This window comes from Macaca thibetana, chromosome 5 (genome assembly GCF_024542745.1).
Source record: "Macaca thibetana thibetana isolate TM-01 chromosome 5, ASM2454274v1, whole genome shotgun sequence".
NCBI lineage: Eukaryota > Metazoa > Chordata > Mammalia > Primates > Cercopithecidae > Macaca > Macaca thibetana.
Genome location: NC_065582.1, coordinates 168,894,585 through 168,917,705, shown reverse-complemented (window position 1 = coordinate 168,917,705; position 23,121 = coordinate 168,894,585). Strand labels below are relative to the sequence as shown.

The following is a 23,121-nucleotide window of genomic DNA, read 5'->3' as shown; positions in this document are numbered from 1 at the left end:
ATAGAGCATAAAAAAGGTTTAGTGCTCAATCACAACTGATGATATCAATCATCATCATTATCCCAGGTAGTGATATTCTCAATAGTAATAGCTTATATTTATCATTAGCACCATCTCAAAAAGCATAAGTTGGGAAAGACAATAAATTAGTTACCATAAGGCTATTAAAAGAATTCTTTATGTTTTAGCAAGATGATCAACATGCATATGTTCCTCAAACTAAGCAAAAGATTTAAAGTACCAGGAATACTAATGCCATCCATATCCAGGATCCCTAAAAATGACTGCATTTGGGATATTTTCAGGGAAAAAAAAATCTGCACTAAAAAGATGTTTTAATAACATGTTAAAATGCTACTCCAAAGACTCAGAAGTATTTCCTGTCTTTAAAATAATATTTCTTGCCTTTCACTTCAAAGTAGAGTTAATAGTAGAACTCAAATGGCAAACTAAAAAAGGAGTTAAGACCATTTAAAAGATACTGTTATTATCTTCTAGCTCCATCTTGGTCAGACCATTTGGAAATCTCTAAAATGATTTTATTGAAAGCAAATTTAAAAAGCCCAAGTAAACAAGCAGAAAATCTTTTATGTTTAATTAAATTTGGAAAGTGATGAATTACAAATAAAGAAATTAACAAAGGCCCAAAATAACGCAAAAATACTAAGAAGAATCTTTAATTTAAAAACTCTGCAATCTTTCAAAAGATGTTGAAGAAATCCAGAAATGGAGAGGTCACTAAATATCCAAGAACACTCACCCAACCATTGGTAGGAGACCTCTTGGAGACCCAGATGCTTGAATCAGCTGAAATAGTACCAAGTTTTTACTGATTACTCTTAATAGGGCAATGGAGCATAGGTTAACTCCATACTATCAAAAATTAAAGGCTATTATTATTGATACTTCTAGTTATTACCATTACAAATGACTCAAAGGAAAAAGAGACTGAGTAATGAGTTCCAAGGTAAATGAAACTTACTGTGTGCATGTGTGTAAATGTGTATATTTCTTCCAGTTCTCTTAGTGATACAAGTCTGATAACATAATTCTTCCTGTAAGTGAATACTAACAGAATAAAATTTTCTAAATTAATGTTATAAAATCCTTAAAGAAAGCATGTAAAATTATTGTTTTAAAGAGATGAGGTCTTGTTGCCCAGTCTGGCCTTGAACAACTGGGCTGAAGCAATTCTCCCACCTCAGCCCACCTATTAGCTGGGACTATAGTTACGTGCCACTGCACCTGGCTGTATAACATTTTTAACATTGTACTAAAAATTCTGAAAAAAAAATTGATTTTTAAAGATAATGCGAATTTCTCAACAGTAACACAAAGGAAAAGATTTTCAGTCTTTTGCTCTTAAAAATTATAGTTCTTAATTTTAGGCCTTTAAATTATATTAATGACTCTTTTAATAAGAGGATTTCCATATTTCAACATATAAAAGAACACTTAAGACTAAACAAAAGACTCTTGTGCCACAGGCAAGTACTATTTTAAACATTATTGATTTAAACATGAAAGTTATCAATTTAGTAGAAAAATATCTGGTGATATCTCATTCCAAAGAGGAGTAAAATAGGGTCAACAAGTAGATGATGACAATATGGTAATATTTTCTTAATCTCAAAGTTGAGAGAGAGGATAATCCCCCAACCTAAACATGCACCATAACTTACTCCAAATGTCCAGGTGGTAAAAATAAGACACTCTATTACTGTGGGAACAGCCAAGAACAAAACATGAAAGGTTCTACATTTCTCTAATTCTCCCAAGTAACTAAAATATAAAAACTACTTCTGCTTGATATATGTGTGTAAAGTAAGGGAACAAGTAAAACAAAAGCTCTTTGGTTTGAGTAGTTTGGAGAGACAAGAAATAAAAAAGAACACTGATTTTTTTTTAATGTCTACTAAGCAAATTCAAGTTACCAAATAAATATTGAAATAGTAAGTCAGCAAATACACTCCAACCAAACTGATAAGTGATTTAACTATTACATTATTAGGTATAGCTTTGCAATATAATATCATATAACTTATTGAACATCAAACAAATTTTGAAGTGTTCAAGACAGCAATACAATAAGAAAGACCAGAAGCATAAGGAAAAATTTTTAAAGGTGCCTATAGTAGATGAGGAAAATGTGTGATAAAGTCAGAGAGATATTTGAAAATAGAATGCTGAAGAGGAATGCCTAATACAAGACTAGTACTAGAATGATTGAGACTCCTACTGTCCCTAAAAATATAAAAATTAAGAATAAAGAAAGAATAAAGAGTGAAGTAGAGAGGTTGACATATAAAAAACTTTGGTGTAAAAAAATTCAAACATTTTATATCTCTATTGGAAATTTTAAACGACAAAGCATACCAATATTACCTTTCTTTCGAAAGAGTGCATTTAGGTAATTTTCTGCTTGGCATTCAATCTTATCAGTGTTGGACTGGCCCTGAGATGATAGCTCCTCTGTTGGTGTTGACTGTGAAGAATCAAGAGATGGTATACAATCCTAAAAGTGTAAGAAAACAACAACATCCAGAATCATTTTTTAATTCAAACATGGAATTCCATTAAAAAAGACAAAAAATTAATGCTCTAAATGCTCGTTTGATCTACCCTTTAAATTGTATCAAATTAGAGAGAGGGAACACAAATTTCAGAATAAGAGTAAGGAAAAAAGAAATAGCTCTGATAGAGAGTCAAAATAACCTTATTCCTTAGCAAAACTATAGCCAAAAAAAAAAAAAAAAAAGAGCATATAAAACATACTGGTGAATAAATTCACTGTATTGGCATGCCAGTAATGTAATCCTATCAGAGAGTTTTAACAACAAAGCAGTTGTGTTTACCCACTAATCTGACCAAAATTGGTACAAGTTCTCAAGTTTTCATTTCTTCTCAGCCCTTCTCACAACAGTAGAAAAGAAATCAGGATTTCCCACCACACAAGAAGATGCTGGCTGCACAGTTTATGCCCTCTATACAGTAGACACTTACATATGTCATCATTTACACAGGAGATAATTATGATATCCAAAAGACTTCAAGAGTAAGTGAAAGGCTAAAAGTAGCACATTATTCCCCTACTATTAATTTCTAAGACATCAGATTGTAGGGTGGTCTCAGACCAAAGTAGGCCTTCAAGCTCATCCCTCTATACCTAAACACAAAATAGACCTGAACTAAACTTCATGAGTCAGGGAACAGTAAGAAAGAAATGTGAAATAAATAAGTAAAAAAAGAAGAGTTTTCTAGGATTTTCACCTGCAAGTTAAGCTAAATGTTAGATTTCTAACATAAGACTTTAAAATATTATTTTCATTTACCAAAATCAAATATTTAAACTTCCACTGTGAGTCACAAATTTTCAAAACAAATTGAGATTTTAAAAAAAACTGTGTTACAATTGTGCATTAGTTTAAAGATAATTTCATAGCACTAAAACTTACACTGACTGCTTCTCTCTGTAGGTTACAAAATGAACATTTTTCATCCATAGACCAGTCAGTCAGCTCTTCTGGTTCACAGTCTTTAAAAGAGGGAAAAAATTCATTAAATATACTAACTTTATTAAAACAAATAAAATTACCACTCTCCACAGCAATGGCTCACATAATAATTTTTAAAAAACTAACAGTAAGGGGAGAAGAACTAACTTTAAAATTAAACTCATGACATCTAGAAATAAACAGAGAAGGCTGTAAGGAGAGTAATCTGCACTATTATGGGACAAAATAGCAAGAACAATGAGCTGGTTATAAATTAACAATTTTCCAACAATAGGGTTTTAAATGTCATCTAACTTTCTGAAAGAGTCAACTTATCATTGTGCTTTAATTTTATTTTTGCTATGAAAGAAATCAGAACAAAGGGGGAGATATCTGGAGGAAATAAACTTTGCACACCATGAAAGACAACATAAAATAGAGAAATAGAAGAAAGCACCAGAAAAGCCCACAGATTTCAGAAAATGGAATGATGCCCAAGAAAACAAGTAAAAGTCTATAGCTCAAAAGTCAGAACGGTTTTTTATTATCTTGTTTAAAGGCTTTGTTACAAGAATTAAGAGTAAAAATCAGGTAAACAAATAAGTGTATTATTTAATATAAAACATGAATTTTTTTCCCCAGAAGAATACTCCTTACATTCCAACTGTTGTAATATATTAGAGAATTTCTGGAAAACAAAAATGGTTCCTACTGAATTTTATGAAGGCATAATAACATTGTCATCCTAAATATATTTGGCATAGACATGATTTTAAAACTTAACCCTTACAGCAGAAACTCTCCCCAATTGCTATTCCCAAATAAATTCATATGCAGAATCTCAAACACAAAATCATTACCATCTAAGGCAGTTATACTGCAACTAATTTGAAAAACACTGGTCTATTACCGCAATTTTCATACTTTTGAAATATATAATGAAGTTGAATACTTGTCTCTGCTAAAATGCACGGAAAATAAAGTTTTTCTTTTTTGGAATGATAATGAATAAATACTAGTTGGGATCAGTAGCTAGGAGTCCCCCAAATCAACCCCGAAACATTGATCAGAAAAGATAATATGTTGGAATATAAAGAATATAGTAACAACTCCCTTTAATTGCTGCAGTAGTACACAAATATATTACTAATATCTACATAAACTTAGAGCAGCGAATGGGAACTAAGATGCAGCGTAGGGTAATGGAAAGATAACTAGATTTGAAGTTTCTGAAAATGTGGGGTGGAATCCCACTTACTAGTTTAAGCTTTTCAAGCCACAAAGTTGTTTTAATTACCTCATATGTGAATAAGGATCACATCACCTAACTTATGGATTAAATGAAAAAATGTAAAAATACTTTATAAACTATGAAGCACCATACAAAAGCCAGTTATAAACAAGATAGAATTACCAGTCATTATTTTTTAATCCTATATCATTGTAGGTATATTTAATAAGGTCAGTTTATAGAAAGATTTTACTTAAATTTTCATTAAGAAAACTGGTCACTTTCTGTAAAATCTGACAAATCAAAAAGTTTCAACATTCTATATAATTAAAAACCCAGCTCCTATAGAACTGTAGCTATGTAGGCTTACGTAGGTTTCAAATTTTTACCCCCTCACTAGGACAGAATCACCATACAACATAAGAGGAACTTGGGACCTAACACTCATGTGAAAACGTTATTCCCCACTCACCGCCTGGAGTCCAGCTGAACCAGATCATCCATAAGCATGTAAGATTCTGGAGTTGTTTTGGAACTGCTGTGCCAAAAACATGATTCACATGCCAAGCATAACATAATTTTGATAGGTCAAGGAAATCTTACTGCCTTTTTTTTTTCTTTTTTTAAATCAGTGTCTCATTAATTTTTGGAAAACAGCTTGTAGGCTTCAGGAAGGGGTATTTTTAAAAAATAGCTATAAGGTTTCATAAAGTTTCAGTGATAAACATCCTGGCTCAAGGGCCAACAATTTTAGATTAAGACAATTGCCAGTTTTAAGATAGTATCAAGGCATGCCGAGATTGTCACTTATTTTAGATATTTTAGGAATTCTTCAAGAAAATGTAAATTATAACAAATGCTTACACAGTCAAATAAATGGCAATCAATAATCAATTGAATATAAAGACCATTAAATTTTTCTGAGTTCAAAATGTACAGCTTTACTTACAAATATTTAATCACTCTTTCTATATTAACTTTTTATTTTAAGCCAGACAAATGATGTTTGGTGGGATAAATTTTTCTATATGTGAAAATAGCTTTTGAAAAATCAACTCTAGGCCAGATTTTCACTCTCCCCAGGTTATCTTTCATGTCATTAAAAACTAAATAAATGCTGAAATAAAACATTCATTTTAATATCTCAAACAATGAATAAGATACTCATCTCTAAAAGATGTTATTTCTCTTTTAGAAACTGTAATGCATAAACTCAAAAAAGGTTAAATTATATATCTCACAGAAATAGCTTCATTAGTAAAAGGTGATGTCATAATGAAAACTAATAGTTAATGAATGACAAAGATCAACCTTTCCACCATGGATATATACTCTTATAGTTAAAATCTGCCTTGAATCATTTTATCTAATCCAGATTTTGAAATAGGAGAACCCTAGTACTGAACTTTTTGTGGCTTTTCCACATACTCATGTAGCCTCAGTCAGGCAAGTTAATTTCTCTTGAGTTTTAGATTCTTTGTTTGAAAAAGAGAATAATCATTGCATGTTAAAGTTGTAGTAAAAATTAAAGCATGTGTAAAACACCTCAACAGATGTTATTTTTATTTTCTTCTAAATAACCTATTAATAAATAATTTTTGAGTGTTTTAATGCTTTTTGGTCCCTTTATCCATAGGCTGTAAATTTAGTGTTTCCAAAGACAAAGTTCAGCGAAAAATGAAAAAGAAGAATACTGAGCTAGATTTTTCATGAAGATCATGAAACACTGGTTATAATTATGTTGGTCTGAGGGAAAGATACTGATCAGCAGGCGATACAACTAAAAACTAATTTTTCATTATGAAATTACGTATTAATTATATTGAAAAGTACAAAGGAGAAAAGTTATTCATAATCCCATCATCCATAGACAATGATTAACATTTTGCTATAGATTCTTCTAGTTTATATTTTATGCCACTTAAAAAACTAGGATCAGCTGGTTCATTGGGGAAAAAAGTCAGTAAAATTAATAAACCTCCAGCCAAGTCTGGCTAGCCAATCAAGAAAAAAAAGAGAAAACACAAAGTTTTAATATTGGAAATGAAAGACTGGCCATCACATTGATCCTATGGACATTATAAGGATAATAAATGAGTATTATGAACAACATCATGCTTACAAACTTGACAACTTTAAATAAAATGGACCAATTCCTCAGACAACACAAACTACCAAATCTCACACAAGGTAAGATAGATAACCTCAACAGCCCTATATCTATTAAAGAAATTAATAATTAAAAATCTTCTGAAACAGAAACCACCAACCCAGATGATTTCCATACAATCTGTCTCTAACAACAGCAGCAAGGGAAATATTTCTTCACTTACTCTATGAACCCATCATTGTCCAAATATCAAACTCTGTCTGAATAGATACATCACCCAAGAAGATACGTAGTGGGAACTAAGCATATGAAAAGATGCTGAATACCATGTCATTACGAAACTGCAAATTAAGGCAATGAAATACCACTATATACCTGTTAGAATGGTTAAAATCCAAAACACTGACATCAAATATTGGTGAGGATGTGGAGCAATAGGAACTTTCATTCATTGTGGGTGGGAATGCAAAATGGTACAGTTACCACTGAAGATACCCTTACAGTTTCTTACAAAACTAAACATAGTCTATCAATGTCACTCCTAAATATTTATCCAAATGAGTTGAAACATTTTGTCCACAAAAAAATTTGCCTGTGAGTGTTTACAGAAGCCTTATTCCTAATAGGAAAATCTTGAAAGTGAGCAAGATGTGTTTCAATAGGTGAATGAATAAGCAAACTGTGGGTACATCTATACAAGGCAGTATTATTCAGCAATAAATAGACATGAAAAGTAATAGAGGACCCTTAAATGCACACTTCTAAGTGAAAGAAGCAAATCTTCAGAAGCTACATACTGTATGATTCCAACTATATGACATTCTAAAAAAGACAAAACTTTAGAGACCATAAGAATCTGATTAGCGTTTGCCACAGGTTTGGGGAAGTGGGAGGTATGACTAGGTAGAGTTTAGGAGACATTTTTTGGCAGCAATATGCACCGTGTCTGATACTATAATGATGGATTAACCGCACTGTGCATTAGGCAAAACCCATAAAACTGCACAACACACAAAGAGTGACCCTAATGTAAACTGTGGAATTTTGTTAATAATAATATATTAATTGGTTCACAAAATGTGCTAATATACACGGACCTGAAGGCAGAGGAAAGAGAGTACATGGAAACTGTACTTTCTACTCAATTTTTTTCTGTAAATTTAAAATTGCTCTAAAATATTTTAGTTTAAAAAATTAAAATAATATTATACCTTTATGCTTATTTACCACAAATATTTCCCATACTCAAAGTAATTTTTGGTTAAGTATAGTCCATCAAAAAGATGCACTACAATTTATTTAGCCAAATCTTATTACTGAATATTTAGCCTGTTTCTCCAGTCTTTGTATTACAAGCATTATGATGACTATACTCAGGTAAGTCTTTACCTCAGATAAGTGTGTATCAAATACCAGGTTGGTGGAAAGGTAATCGCAGTTTCTGCCTTTAGATTTATTTGCCATTTGCCATTACTTTTTTTTTTTTTGAGACGGAGTTCCACTCTGTCACCCAGGCTGGAGTGCAGTGGCACAACCTCGGCTCACTGCAACCTCCGCCCGCCTCCCAGGTTCAAACGATTCTCCTGCCTCAGCCTCCTGAACAGCTGGGATTATAGGCACCCGCCATTACGCCTGGCTAATTTTTGTATTTTTAGTAGAGATGGGGTTTCACCATGTTGGCCAGGCTGGTCTCAAGCTCCTGACCTCAAGTGATCTGCCTGCCTCGGCCTCCCAAAATGCTGAGATTACAGGCGTGAGCCACTGCACCCAGCCATTTGCCATTACTTTTTATTGACATTACTTTCGAATGTTAAAAGTAATGGCAAAAATCACGATTACATTTGCACCAACTTAAACATACATATGTGATAAGGGCTAATATAATTTGTAACTAATAATAAAATAGCATTAAATTCTCTGGTTTTAATTATATAATATAAATAACCACCAATTCATATTAGAAAACTATCAACTTCTCAGTAAATACTAGGCCATGAGTTCCTAGTAAGAAGAGATTTTACTTACGCACCTTTTATTCCTTACTGCTAATCACAGCATCTAACACAAAATAAGCATTGAAAATATTTCATCAAACAAATGTTATTAAAAAGTAGTTTTGTTGTCTCCATAGTGTTAACAGGTAGAACAAATGATATTAAGCCAAGCATATTAAATTTCAGTGTTACAAGTCAGGAGTCGGCAAACCTTTTCTATAAACAGCCAAATAGTAAATATTTTAGGTTTTGCAAGCCATACGGTCTCTTCACAACTACTTAATTCCATCATTATAGTATAAAAGCAGCCATAGTCACAGAATGAGTGAGACTACGTACAATAAAACTTCATTAATTGAAAAATTAAACTTGAACTTCATATAATTTTCATGAAATATTAACTTTTTTAACCATGTAAGAACCACTTTTAGTTCATAAGCCATTCAAAAACAATCAACAAGCTGGATTTAGCCCACATGCTGTAACTTGCAAATCTCTGATACAAATAATGCCTTTGGTATGTTGCCACACCTAGAGAAAAAACAGTAAGCATTTATCAGTTTCCACAGCCATAATGCATTGAGGTTCATGCGACATACATTCTATTCATATTTTTGTAAATAAACATAGCCAAGTATATAAAATCAGATGACCCCTTCCCCCAACAAGATGAAAGAAACTGGCCTACCAGTAAGACATAAAAGATTAAGGCAGGAAACGAGTAATTTTTGCTTAAAAAGTCCTATGATGGCAGAAGTGCAGTTAGGGTAGATGGAGGAGCAAGACAGGCATAGAGTACTGGGAACTTTTCTAAAAGTACACAAATGTGTGAAGTTTGTGACTTCCTTGGAGACCTCACTCCAAAAAGAGAATAGTTATGCTTTCTTCATAAGGACAGTCACAAGACAGACTAAAGGAGATTTTGTTTCTAACAAATTAAAAATAAGCAGCACTCAAAAGTTTCTTTCAAAACCACTTAATCTGGAGGCGGTTGTGAATCAAATTCAAAAATTAAAATGTAAACCTCTCAAAACAAGAGCATGTAAGAAGTCTTTACCTTTAAAACGCTGTGCCAAAGTTGATTTTTAAGGTAGTAGGATGAACTTTAGAATATATTTTTCAAGAGAAAAGAGTAGGTTTGCAAACTAAAAGTATATTTAACTTAAATGTATATAATATGTATTTAATTTTATAACTAAAAAGAACTTAGGATAATATACAAGAATATACAAGAATTATATTATCTTGAAGGATGGCTGAAGAAACATCAAGCATGGGTTAAATTCTTGATTCTTTAGATTTTTCCTTTGTTCATTCGTAAACTCAGCAGAAAAACTGGTTAAACTAAAATTAGCATTGTTTAAATATTTCAGACAAAAATATTTAATTCAGTGCAAAACTACGTTAAAATAAGAAATGATTAAAATTAAGAGATTTCAGAAAAAAAGCTCTCTTAAGCCAAAAGAATAATAAAACACTGGAATGGGTACATTTTGGAGTCTCCACCCTTAAAGTCATGTTGTGCATGGCTATCGTTCCATCTGACTGATAATATTTTGTTGGGATATCTTTCATATGTACTTTCAGCTTTGTGATTCAAAACTGAATTACCCTGCTCAACATTAATAAAGATGAGCAGTAAACTTCTAACTACTCCCACCATCACCACTATCACTTCCTTAACTTAAAACATGTATTTATACAAAAAAGAGAAGGATCCTTAGTGATACTTTGTGTCTCGGTAGAATGGAAAGTACCATAGTATGGTGGAAGGTAACGACAGCACATAAAACTGACCAGATACAAGATCCAGAAATTGCTCATTCAAAAAACAAAGCAGAAAATCTACACCAACACTACTCATTTTGTAAATGAATTGTACTCCAAAATTTCAGATATATCTACAAAAATGTTCTCCCCTTGTGCTCTACATTTCCAAACAAGCTATAAAAGAGCTAACCTGTTTATGTGGTATTGCAATTACATCACAGATCAAAAAGCTTCCAAGAGTATCTGAGCTGCAGCCTTTGGAAGAGGTGGCTATAATAAATAACGAACAGTATAATGTAAAATATAAAACTCTGAATACACAAGGTAGTATTTCCTGGAGTGGCAATCTGAGTTCCAGGCTGCCTGTATCATGAGCAATAGAACATAACAGCTGCAAACCTGTAACCTACATTGCCCAACAGCAGCCAGGAGCCCGAGGGCTTCAATGGGCAATAAAGACACTTTTGAGCACTGACTAGTTGCTACGAATACAAGGTTTAATGCCTTGTCTTCAAGGTTTGAGAACCTCAAAGGCCTTAAAGCTGTTGCAATACATTTAAGATAATCCACAAGTTCTTTGAAAACCTCATGGGAAAGACTGAAAACATGCTATGTTCCTATATTCTTGGAAGATCTCATTCCCATTCCAAGGACAGTTTAAGAAAACACAGGTTATATGTGAAAGAAAGTGTTTACACATATGAGAACCCAAATAAAATTCTATTTCCTTTATGGTTCTGTAAATTAAAATATCGGATAAAGTTCATCTGATATTCCACACTAGCATTACACATATAATATGATCAAAATCACTGAAAAAACTAATTGTTGGTAAAAATAGATAACGATCTTAGTCAGCCATAGACCTCCCTTTCCAATACTGGTAAGAGTTTCAGTAAGAAAAATGCAAAGTGTGCTTTTTAAGAGTTTCATAATTTTCACATTTTAAAAATTATATAATACATTTTTGATTTTGGAAAAAGCCACATATATAAAAGGAAACCAAAACTATGCATAATCCATACTTCAAATATAACCACGACAAACATGTTGGTGTCTCTTCTTTCTAGTCCATTTGCAATGAAAACATACATACTTTCTTTTTCAGTTTTTGTTTTGTTTACAAAAATAGAATGAGTCAATATACATTATATATATACTGCACTTGCTTTTCTTGAGTCTAACAATCCTTCCACGTCATTAATAAACTCAACAAAACTGTTAATACCTGCATATATCCCAATTATAAACATAAAATATTAAATAGCCCCTTTTTAAATACGTAATAGAAAAAAAACTGGAAACAACTTTAAATGAACTATAATGAGCAGCCTTATATAGAATACATCTTTTGCGTACTTATCTGATTATTTTCTTGTGATACCTAAAAATACAGTGTAGTTATGTTTTTTTTAAGCTTTGAATATTTATTGATAAAACTTTTTCAGAATGGGTGTACTAGTAATACACAGGAGCTCAAAATTGCATATACACAGAAAATCCTTTTTCCCAACCATACTTTAAAAGCATTAGATTTTATCATTAAAAATAAATTACTTTCAATCTGATAGTAAACTTGCTCTTTGGCCTAAATTGTATAAAATATGATGGTAATTATACAAAAAAATTTACAAGCAGGATGTAACACTTTGGAAACACAATCTAATCCTAAAATAATAAATTGTACTTAATATTTAAAATTTATATTAAGAAATTAAGAAAATCTTGTAAGTTACTGCTTAGTAATATCCCTTGGATATGATAGCTGGAAAGAAAATCAAAGCAGGTCATGCCTAGTAGAAATGTATTCACATTAAGTTAAAAAATTTTTTAATTGATTAAATATTAGCATCATTACTACAATATCACTACCAAGGACACTTCTCCTTTGAACAATAGCAACAAAGGCTCTACTTATTTTTGAAAACTATGCCAGTGAAGAGCCAAGTTTATAGGTTAGAAATACGTTGATCTTACAGGTTTAAGTGACTAGAAAAAATTAATCTCCTGACTTCTACTCAATATTTTCTTTTTTTTTTTTTTTGAGACAGAGTCTCACTCTGTCACCCAGGCTGGAATGCAGTGGCCGGATCTCAGCCCACTGCTAGCTCTGCCTCCCGGGTTTACGCCATTCTCCTGCCTCAGCCTCCCGAGTAGCTGGGACTACAGGCGCCCACCACCACGCCCAGCTAGTTTTTTTGTATTTTTTTTAGTAGAGACGGGTTTCCCCGTGTTAGCCAGTATGGTCTCCATCTCCTGACCTGGTGATCCGCCTGTCTCGGCCTCCCAAAGTGCTAGGATTACAGGCTTGAGCCACCACGCCCGGCCCTACTCAATATTTTCTATAAATTCCTCATTTAAAAAATGTTTTACAACTCTAGCTCTTCAGATATTAGAAAGAGATGTCCTAACAAAAACAAATAAAAGGAAGTCAATGTATATTAGTTCACTTAGCCATTGTTTCTTCCTTCCCAATATTCACAAGTGTTTCACTAAGAAAAATATTAAAAGAACAAACAAAAGTGAAAATTTGGGTGATAGCTTTTTAGAAAGCAATTATTCAATTGAACATTTACTTAAATTGAATCAAATAATTCAATTAAAGTTTAATAATTTGATTAAGCAATTACCTAACTCAATTAATTTAATTAACTTTTAAAAAAATCTTATTTAAGAATAAGTTAGGGCATGGAATTTATAAAACAACAAAAATTACATCACTGACCCCCAAACAAGCTTTATTTTCTATTTCGATTTAGTATACAAAATTTTTTAAAAATATGATATGTAATAAAAAAATCTGGATTACTTTATTAATTTTAAAATATTTTCTAATTAAATAGGATCATAAATTCATGTTTAATATAAAGTTAGTATAGAACAACAATTTTTCATTTTTAAAATAGAATAGGAAATGACAATTTTTAAATAAAATTTCAAAAATTACCTTCAAATAAACTGAGGTCTCTTCGTAGCCGTGGTCCATAAAGCCCTTCTAAAATACTCTCAAAACCTGTGTTTTTAAAGAGAGAAAAGTATATTAACTACTAGAAAAGTTATGTTTTATAATTTAAAGTCATAAACTCTATATCAATCAGCAAATTAATTTAACATATCAGAAGTATTTTTCCTCTAGCTGCATTAAGCTGAACTAGGCAATATACAATATAACAGTCACACAATGACTACCAGAAATTACATGACTGTAAAGAAATTAAAATATCAAAATGCAAATATTCACTACTAAAACAACTAAACAACTTTATCATTTAGAAATATTCCTGGGTAAAATATTATGGGCAGATTTTGTATGTAATAATCTTGTAGAGAGGGGAAGAATAATTAGAAGACCATGTATTATAATTGTTTACATTTGTGTTAAAAAAGTAAATACAAAAAAATAGCATCTTTAACATCAATTACAAGAATGAGTATATGAGTGTCAATAGGGAGAAATCTTTCTGTTAAATATATGATGCATACAATTTAAACTTACTTGTAAAAATGAAAACACAACAATTTGGTCATTGCTATAGATTGCCCTAAATTTTAGGTAAAAAAAATTACTGAAAATCTTGTCAAGTTAACAAAACCCTAGTTTATTAATTTCTCAAAAATACACTTTCTGGACATACTAGTTTTAAGATTTTACAATTTTTGACTTTGAAGTAACATATTTAATTTTAAGCAACAATCAACTACAGACATCCAAAGAAAAAAAAATACAATCCTGATGGCAAAATAATTGAGAAGCTAAGAAAAGGAACTAATGTAAGCCATGTGTGGATTTGGGAGGAAAAAACTAAACACAGCATGACAGACCCTATAAATCAAAGAAAAAGTAGATTTTCTCAGTGGTATTCCTAAATTATAAAACATTATTAATACTTCTACAGAAATATTTTATAAGTTATAAGATGCTTTTGAAAAACATTAACATCTCCAAAATCAAGAGTCATCTTAAAATCTACTGTCATAGTAAAAAACTAGCTACAGGTTTTCATTTAATAAAACATGAACTACTGATGCATCCTACAACTAATAATATCTTAGATTTCACAAAGTAAGGTAGCTATCATGATACTTGGTAAATATGTAATGAAATAAAATCTTTTGTGAAATGACAGTACTAGTTCCCATGAGCAGAAATTTCCTGGTAAAAAAGTGAATGAACTACCTACTGCCTGAGCAAGCTATCACACTGGGTAGAGACTCAGACAGATTAAGCCCAAATCCTTCTATAGAAGGGTTATTCTATTTTATAGTAGAAGATACTCTATTTTTCTGTCATCGACTTGCTTCAAAAATATTACTGCACTTGTGAGCATCTGTTGCTGATAACACAGTTCCTAAGACTGATCAAAAGTGTATTAGTTGGTCTCATTATAGTCTTCATGCCACTAACTCTCTTCTGCATTTTATGTCTCTTTGGCTTTCTTTACTGCATTTTAGTTAATTTCTTCTACTATAAATTCCACTTCATGAAATTCTTATGGTTCAAACTGCTGACAAATACATCTTTTTGTTTAAAAAAAGTCAACTTTATTGAGGTATAATTTTCATATAATACAAGGTATCCATTTTAAAAATAAAGTTCAGTAACTTTTGAAAATCCATACTTTCATTTTGCCAAGAACACAACCAAGACAGAAATTATTTCCATCAACTCAAATGGTACCCTTGTGACCTTCTGAGTAATTACCTGGAACATCCCAAACCCCTTTCCAAAGCATCTTTTCTCCTGTAATGGCTTTACTTGGTTTTGGTAAGAGTAATGCCGGCCTCATAAAGAAAACTGGGAAATGATCCAACCTTCACCATTTTTTGAGTTTGTGTACTGTAATATTTATTAATTATTAATCAGACTTGGAGCTCTCTTTGTGGTGAAATTTTAATCGTAAGCCCAGTTTTTAAAACTAAAAAAACTATTCAGGCTATCAATTTCTTATTAATTCAGTTTTGGTAATTTGTATAAATTACAGCACTTATTGGCAAAAAGTTGCTCAAAAAATTCTTTTAATACCTTTTTAACATCTGAAGAATCTGTAGTCATGTCCCTCTTTCATTCCTGATACCAGTTTAGGTATCTTCTCTCCTTTTTCACTGATTACTTGACTAAAAATTGAGTAAGTTTATTGATCTTTCTACAAAAGATCAACTTTTGATTTCAATTATTTTCTTTCTTGATCACTCATTTTCTATGTTTTTCATTTCTGCCCTTTCCTCTTTATATCCTTCTTTCTAATTATTTTTTATTGTCACTCAAACTTATTTTTCTAAGTTTTTAAGGTGGAAGCCTAGATCATTGATTTGAGACCTTTGTTCTTTTCCAATAAAATCATTTAAAGCTATAAATTCCCCTCTATTCACTACATTAGCTCTATTCCATAAACTGTGATATACTGTCTCTTTATTTTCATTTAGCTCAAATTGTTTATAATTTCCCTTGTGATGCCTTATTTTACCCATAGGATATAAATGTGTTGCTTAATTTCAAATATTTAGGTATTGTTCAGAAATCTTTCTCTTTGCTGAATTCTTTTTTTTTGTTTTTTGAGACAGAATCTCGTTCCGTCACCCAGGCTGGAGTGCAGTGGCGCGATCTCGGCTCACTGCAACGTCCACCTCCTGGGTACGTGCGAATTCTCCTGCCTCAGCCTCCTGAGTAGCTGGGATTAAAGGCACATGCCATCACGCCCAGCTGTTTTTGTATTTTTAGTATGTATGTATGTATGTATGTATGTATGTTGGCCAGGCTGGTCTCAAACTCCTGACCTCAGGTGATCCACCCATCTCAGCCTCCCAAAGTGCTTGGATTAGACATGAGCCACTGGGCCTAGCCTGTTATTGAAATGTACAAGATTCTTTGAGGTTGTAAAACATGTAAGATTACATGTAAAAATGACTGTAACATTACAGTCATTCCAAATTTCCTGAAACTGAATTTATGGATAGCATATGATCTACACTGGTGAATATTCCATGTAACACAGAAAAGAATGTGTCTGTACTTATTGGGAAGAATGTACTATAAATGTTAATTAGGATTTAGCTGATTGATAATGTTCTTTGGGTCTTTTATCTCTCATGATTTTCTGGCCTTTCTCCTTTTCTGCCAATTTTCCTTCATGTATTTTGATACTCTGTTATTGGGTACATTTATATTGCATATTTTATGTCCCCTCTGTGAATTGGCATCGTCATTATAAAATGCTCCTCCTTGTCCTTGTTCTGAATTCTATTGTGTCTACTGTTATATCAGCTACACCAGCTTTCTTACGATTAGCAGCATTTTCATTACGTATTTTTTTTCCAATTCTTTAACTTTTAACCTATGTCTTTATATTCAAATTGAGTTTCTTGTGGACAACAGAGTTGAAACTTGCATTTTTATCCAGTCTGAAAATATCTGTTTTTTGAGGACAGTGTTTAGACCATTAAAATTGAATGTATTAAAATCGTTGGGTTTATATCTACCATCTTATTTGCTATTTATTTCCTCTGTTATATATCCCTCCCTATTCTCCACTCTACAACATTATTTTAAGTTAAATGAGAAGTTTGAGGTATTCCATTTTGTTGCCACCATAAACTTAATAGCTATACCTCTTCTAGATTTTTTAGGGCTTGCCCTAAGGTTTACAAAATTCACTTTGGCTTTTCAACATCTACTTTAAAACATTATAGTACTACTTAGTATGTAAGAATCAATACATAGTATGCAAGAATAAAATCTCATTATATATAACTTACTTAAAAACATTTTAAATACATTAAAACATTAGAAAGTCTTTTAAATTTACTCACAATGTCACTTTTTGTGTGTGTTTGTAAACCTCTACTAGCTACCGTTTTTCTTAAAAGACAAAATCATTTGTCTCAATTTTTTAAAAAATGTTGTTTTGGGTATAAAGTTGTAGGATGACAGTTTTTTTTTTTTGGCACACTGAAGATATGCTTTAAGTGTCCAGTGGTTTGCATAGTTGCTGGCAAGTTTACAATCTTTCTTTCCCCTGTTCCTCTGTACATCATAATGTGCCTTTTTCTCTGACTGCTTTTAAGATTTTCTTTTTATCACTGATTTTCAGCAGTTCGATGATTATGTGTCTTGGCATGGTTTTCCTGGTTGAGCTCACTAACTCTGCAGAATTATTTTGATTATTTATTGAGTTCACTAAATCTGCAGAATTATTTTGATTTCTATGGCAGATTAGTTTCTATTTTCTAGACTTTCATGAGAATCGAATCTTACAGAACAGACTCTCTTTTGGGGGGGCTGGTCTTTTTCACTCAATAGAATAATTTTGAGCTTTATTTGTTGCTGGTTATCACTAGTTTATTTCTCAGTATATTCCATTATATCAGATATACTACAATTTTTAATCTATTCAGAAGTTGGTGGATATATGTTTTCATTTTTCTTGTGCAAATAATTAACAGTGCAATTGTAGGGTTATATAGTAGGATTATGTTTAGTTTTTTAAGAAACTAAACTGTTTTCAAAATTATTGTATCATTTTACATTCCTGCCATCTGCCATCCATGTATGAAAGTTACCATGGCTGATTCACATCCCAATCACCACTTGGTTAGTTGTGTTTTTCTTTTGCTTTCTATAAATAAGTAAATAAATAAATAAATAAATGGAGTGATTTGTAGAAAACATTCTAATATCCTCATGTCTCCATGTGGTTTTAATATGTATTTCCCTATTGACCATCTTTTCACAGGCTTACTTCAGATACCTCTGTTCAAATCATTTGCAAAATTTTTAATTGGGTTGTCAGACATTTTATCATAGCATTATAAAAGCCTTTCCTATTTTGTTTTTAAATATATTCTGGATACAATTCCTTTGTCTAATAATATATGTTGTGAATATTTCTCCTAGTCTATCATTTGCATTTTTGTTTTCTTAATGGTGTTTCTCAAAGAACAAAAGTTGTTAATTTTGGTAATTTACCCAGTTTTTCTTTTTTTTTTCTTTTTTATTTTATTTTTATTTTTTTAATTTTTTTAATTTTTTATTATTATACTTTAAGTTCTAGGGTACATGTGCATAACGTGCAGGTTTGTTACATATGTATACTTGTGCCATGTTGCTGTGCTGCACCCATCAACTCGTCAGCACCCATCAACTCGTCATTTACATCAGGTATAACTCCCAATGCAATCCCTCCCCCCTCCCCCCTCCCCATGATAGGCCCCAGTGTGTGATGTTCCCCTTCCCGAGTCCAAGTGATCTCATTGTTCAGTTCCCACCTATGAGTGAGAACATGTGGTGTTTGGTTTTCTGTTCTTGTCATAGTTTGCTAAGAATGATGGTTTCCAGCTGCATCCATGTCCCTACAAAGGACACAAACTCATCCTTTTTTATGGCTGCATAGTATTTTCTTTACAGTGTTTTTTTCTGCTCTAACGATCATTTTCTTTACCCCAAGGATGCAAAGGCTTTCTCCTAAAAGTTATCGAGATTTAAATTTTACATTTAGGTCTGTGGCCCATTTTGATTACATTTTGTGGATGGTGTGAGAGGACTGATTTTTTTTTTGTTTCTCTATTGGTATCTATTTGATGCACAAACCATTTGTTTCTACCCTAAATCCTCCATTTCCCTCTTATTATGTTCATGTTATCTTTTTAGTCCTTGAACATAACTTAGCAAACCTTAATAGCAGTTTTAATATACTTCTTTGCAATTTCTATCATCTATTATTTCTGGTTCTATTTCTACTGATGGTATTTCCCCCAATTATGAATTGTATTTTTCTGCTTTTTTGCATATCTAGTACTTTTGCTTGAATGCCAGACATTGTGAATTTTATATTGTGAGTGCAGGGTTCCCCATTTTTAAAGGGAGTCAGACCATGTTTACTCAGGAAGGTAAGTTACTTAAAGTTCATTTCGGGGTTTTTAAGGAAGGTTTTTAAAGGGCTGGGCACAGTGGCTCATGCCTATAATACCAAGACCTTGAGAGGCTGAGGTTAAGAAGATTGCTTGAGACCAAGAGTTTGAGACCAGCATGGCCAACAAAGCAAGACCCCTTCTCTACAAAAACATCTAAAAACTTAGCCCAGAGTGGTGGCACACACCTATAGTCTCAGCCAACTGGGTGGCTGAAGTGGAGGAATGCTTGAGCCAGGAGTTGGGAGTCTGAAGTGAGCTATGATCACATCACTGCACACTAGTCTGGACAATAGAGCGAGACCTTGTCTCAAAAAGAAAAAAAACCAAAAGTTTAGCTTTCTTGGCTTCGATGACTGCTTTCACTTTGGGTGGTGGGAACTTGAATAATGATTGCCAGTCCTGTATAAGTTCTGAAAATTGTTTGCATTATATGTCCCAGAAACTGCTTTCCCAAAGGTGTTATTTGTCAGGTTTTATGGATGTCACCCTACACACACGAACTGGTTTTCAGCCAGATTCAAGGGCACCACTGCATGCTGATTTCTTGAGCTCTTTCTCTCTGCAGCTCTCTCCGTTCTGGTACAATGACCTCATAAATTCCAGCCACTCACAATACACTAAAGGCAGATCTCTGCCTTCTTAAGTCAGCAAGCCCACTGGGCTCTTTTTAGGCCAACCCTGTCTGTGCTATAATCTGCAAATTACCTACAAGCAAAAAAGCTGGCATGATCATATGGCCTAAATCATTAGTTTCCTTATTCTCAGGGACCAGTTTTGTGCTCCCTGTTTTCCACTGTCTGTGCATATGTGGTCCAGTTTCCCAGCTGTCTACAGGAGAAGGTAAGTCCAAACTGTTACTCCCTCATGCACAGAGGTAGACGTTCATCCTCTGACTTGTTAATTTCAACAATTTATACAAGCTTTATGCTGTTTTTTCAAAACTTAAAAACTTTTTAATAGCTCTCCATACCTTGCAGTTATCTAGGTCTATAATTTATTTCTTTAAATATGAAATATTTTAAAAATCAGTATTAAAAATTAACTTGGTATCCAATCATTTCAATACTTTTTCTTGAGTGAGTCTGTTTCTGCAGTCTGATGCCTCTTGCTCATCTTGCCTTGTTTCTTCATGTAATTAATTCAGTACCTACTGGCTTTTGCCCTCAAAAGATCAAATTTTCTAAGGCCTAGAATGGAAGTGCTCTCCCCCAGAGAGTTCTAGCACCCAGTACCCTTGAGCAAACTAAGATACATGGCAAGGGGGAAACAGGCTGGCTGCAGATGGAATTAAGGTTGTTTATCAGCTGACCTTAAAATAAGATTATCCTGGTGGATTCAACATAATCACAAGGGTCCTTATATGGGAAGGAGGAGGCAGAGTCGTCAGAAAAAGAGAGATGAAATTGTGAAAGAATCAACCAGCACTGCTGGCTTTGGATATAAAAGAAGACTTCATGCCATGGAATGCTAGCAGCCTGCAAAAGTTGGGAAATGCAAGAAAATTGATTCTGACCTGGACCTTTCCATAAAGGAACATGTCCCTGCCTACAGTTTGATAATAGCCCAGTGAGACCCATTTCAGACCTCTGACCTCCAGAACTGTAAGATACTAAATTTGTCATGTGCCACTAAACTTGTGGTATTCATTACAACACTAATAGGAAACTCATCCCTGCTTCAAACTAATTTCATGACTTGAAGTTCCTTGATTGACTCAGGGTACAGATCTACTAGAGGGCTGGTCTGTGGCAAGTTCAATATTTGATATTTTCTACCTTTACTTTTCTTTTCCTGCTCTGATCATCACCAAGGCAAGCTTTTGGGACTGGGGAAAGGCAAGATGATTTACATCCACTTGCGTTTATCCTAAAGCATAATTCTTTGATGTCACAGCTTAATGTAAAGACGATCTCCCATAGAACTATTTGGACAGGCTATGGCCCTAGAATTGTGATCCTCTTGTTTAAACAGCCATGAAAACACAAATATGTGGTACTAACAAAGACTTCAAGCTTAAGCAGCTTTTTACCTCTCATTTTCTACTTACCTCTAAAATTAGCTTGCGTATTCTCAACTGTCTTTTTAATTCTTAGCCATTTGAAACTTTTTAAAAATCCAGCACTTTTCATTTTTAGAAGAAAGGTTGATTCAGAGCATGAGTCCTCAACCCCCAGGGCCATGGACCAGTACCAGTCTGTGGCCTGTTAAGAAAGGGACTACACAGCAGGAGGTGAGCAGCGGGCAAGCATTACCTCCTGAGCTGTGCCTCCTGTTAGATCAGATTCTCACAGGAATACGAGCCCTATTGTCAACTGCACTTGTGAAGTATTCTGGATTGTGTACTCCTTATGAGAATCTAATGCCTAATGATCTCAGGTGGAACAGTTTCATCCCAAAACCATGCCCCTGTCCATGGAAAACCTGTCTTTCGTGAAACTGGTCCCTGCTGCCAAAAAGGTTAGGGACCACTGATTTAGATAACTTAACCCTTCCAAAGACCAAAATTCATAGTTCTTTAAGATTGATCATACTATAGAGTTCATTTGTATAAGTACATAGTTACCCATTTCCCTACTGAAAGCTAGATAACTTTTTTGTTGTTATTGTTATTACAAACATTGCTGTATTGGAACCTTCCATAAATGGCTTATCCTGTCCGACTGGTAGTTTCTACTGAGTAGAAATCTTTAAGTAGGATTACTTGACCCTAGAGTATGAATATTTTAAACTTTACTACAATAAATATTGCATTGTATGGCTGAATCATCTTAACAATCTTCCCAACAATATTTGAGTTCCTATTGTCCCCAAATGGTCACCAAAAGTTATCATCAGACTTCATATTTGTCCAACTCATGAATACAAAATTATTCCCATTTTAATTTGCAGTTCTCTGATTATTGAGTTTCAGTATATTTTAAATATTCTACTTTCAGATTTCCTTTAGCCAGACATGGTGGCTCACGACTGTAATCCCAGTACTTTGGGAGGCTGAGGTGGGCAGAGTGCTTGAGTCCGGGAAACATGGCGAAATCTCATCTCTCTATATATATATTAAAAAAAAATTAGCTTGGAGTGGTGGCATGCACCTGTAGTCCCAGCCACTCAGGAGGCTGAAGTGCAAGGATCACCTGAGCCCAGGAGGCTGAGGCTGCAGTGAGCTAAGCCATGATCACGCTCCTGCACTCTAGCCTGGATGACAGGCTAGAGTCATCCAGGCTTTTCTTATTACTTTTATTTTAGGTTCAGGGGTACATGTGCAAGTTTGTTATATAGGCAAACTGATGTCACAGGGGTTTGGTGTAGACTATTTCATCACCTGGGTAATAAGTCTAATACCTAATAGTTATTTTTTCTGATCCTCTTGCTCCTTACACCCTCCATCCTCAAGCAGGTCCCAGTGTCTGTTGCTCCCCTCTTTGAATCCATGTGTTCTCATCATTTATATGGTAGAATATGTGGTATTTGATTTTCTGTTCCTGTGTTAGTTTGCTAAGGATGATGGCCTCCAGCTCCATTTACGTCCCTGCAAAGGACATGAGTTTGTTCTTTTTCATGGCTGCACAGTATTCCATGGGGGTGTGTGTGTATATATGCATATATGCATATATATGT

At 33.3% G+C, this 23,121-nt stretch overlaps 1 protein-coding gene across 19 annotated transcripts in view; it reads right to left on the bottom strand.

The window, feature by feature from the left end:
- The window catches only part of LCORL (ligand dependent nuclear receptor corepressor like), a 296,483-nt gene that overhangs the window by 117,076 nt on the left and 156,286 nt on the right, over positions 1-23,121 (bottom strand). For 12 of the 19 annotated variants that reach the window (XM_050791945.1, XM_050791942.1, XM_050791941.1 and 9 more), the window contains 3 exons: positions 13,547-13,612; positions 3,456-3,535; positions 2,386-2,515 (listed from right to left, as the gene is read on the bottom strand). In XM_050791945.1, coding sequence (XP_050647902.1) covers positions 2,386-2,515; positions 3,456-3,503 — 178 coding nt within the window. In that variant the 5' untranslated portion in view covers positions 3,504-3,535; positions 13,547-13,612. The other 7 variants (XM_050791956.1, XM_050791957.1, XM_050791958.1 and 4 more) reach the window with 7 other exon arrangements.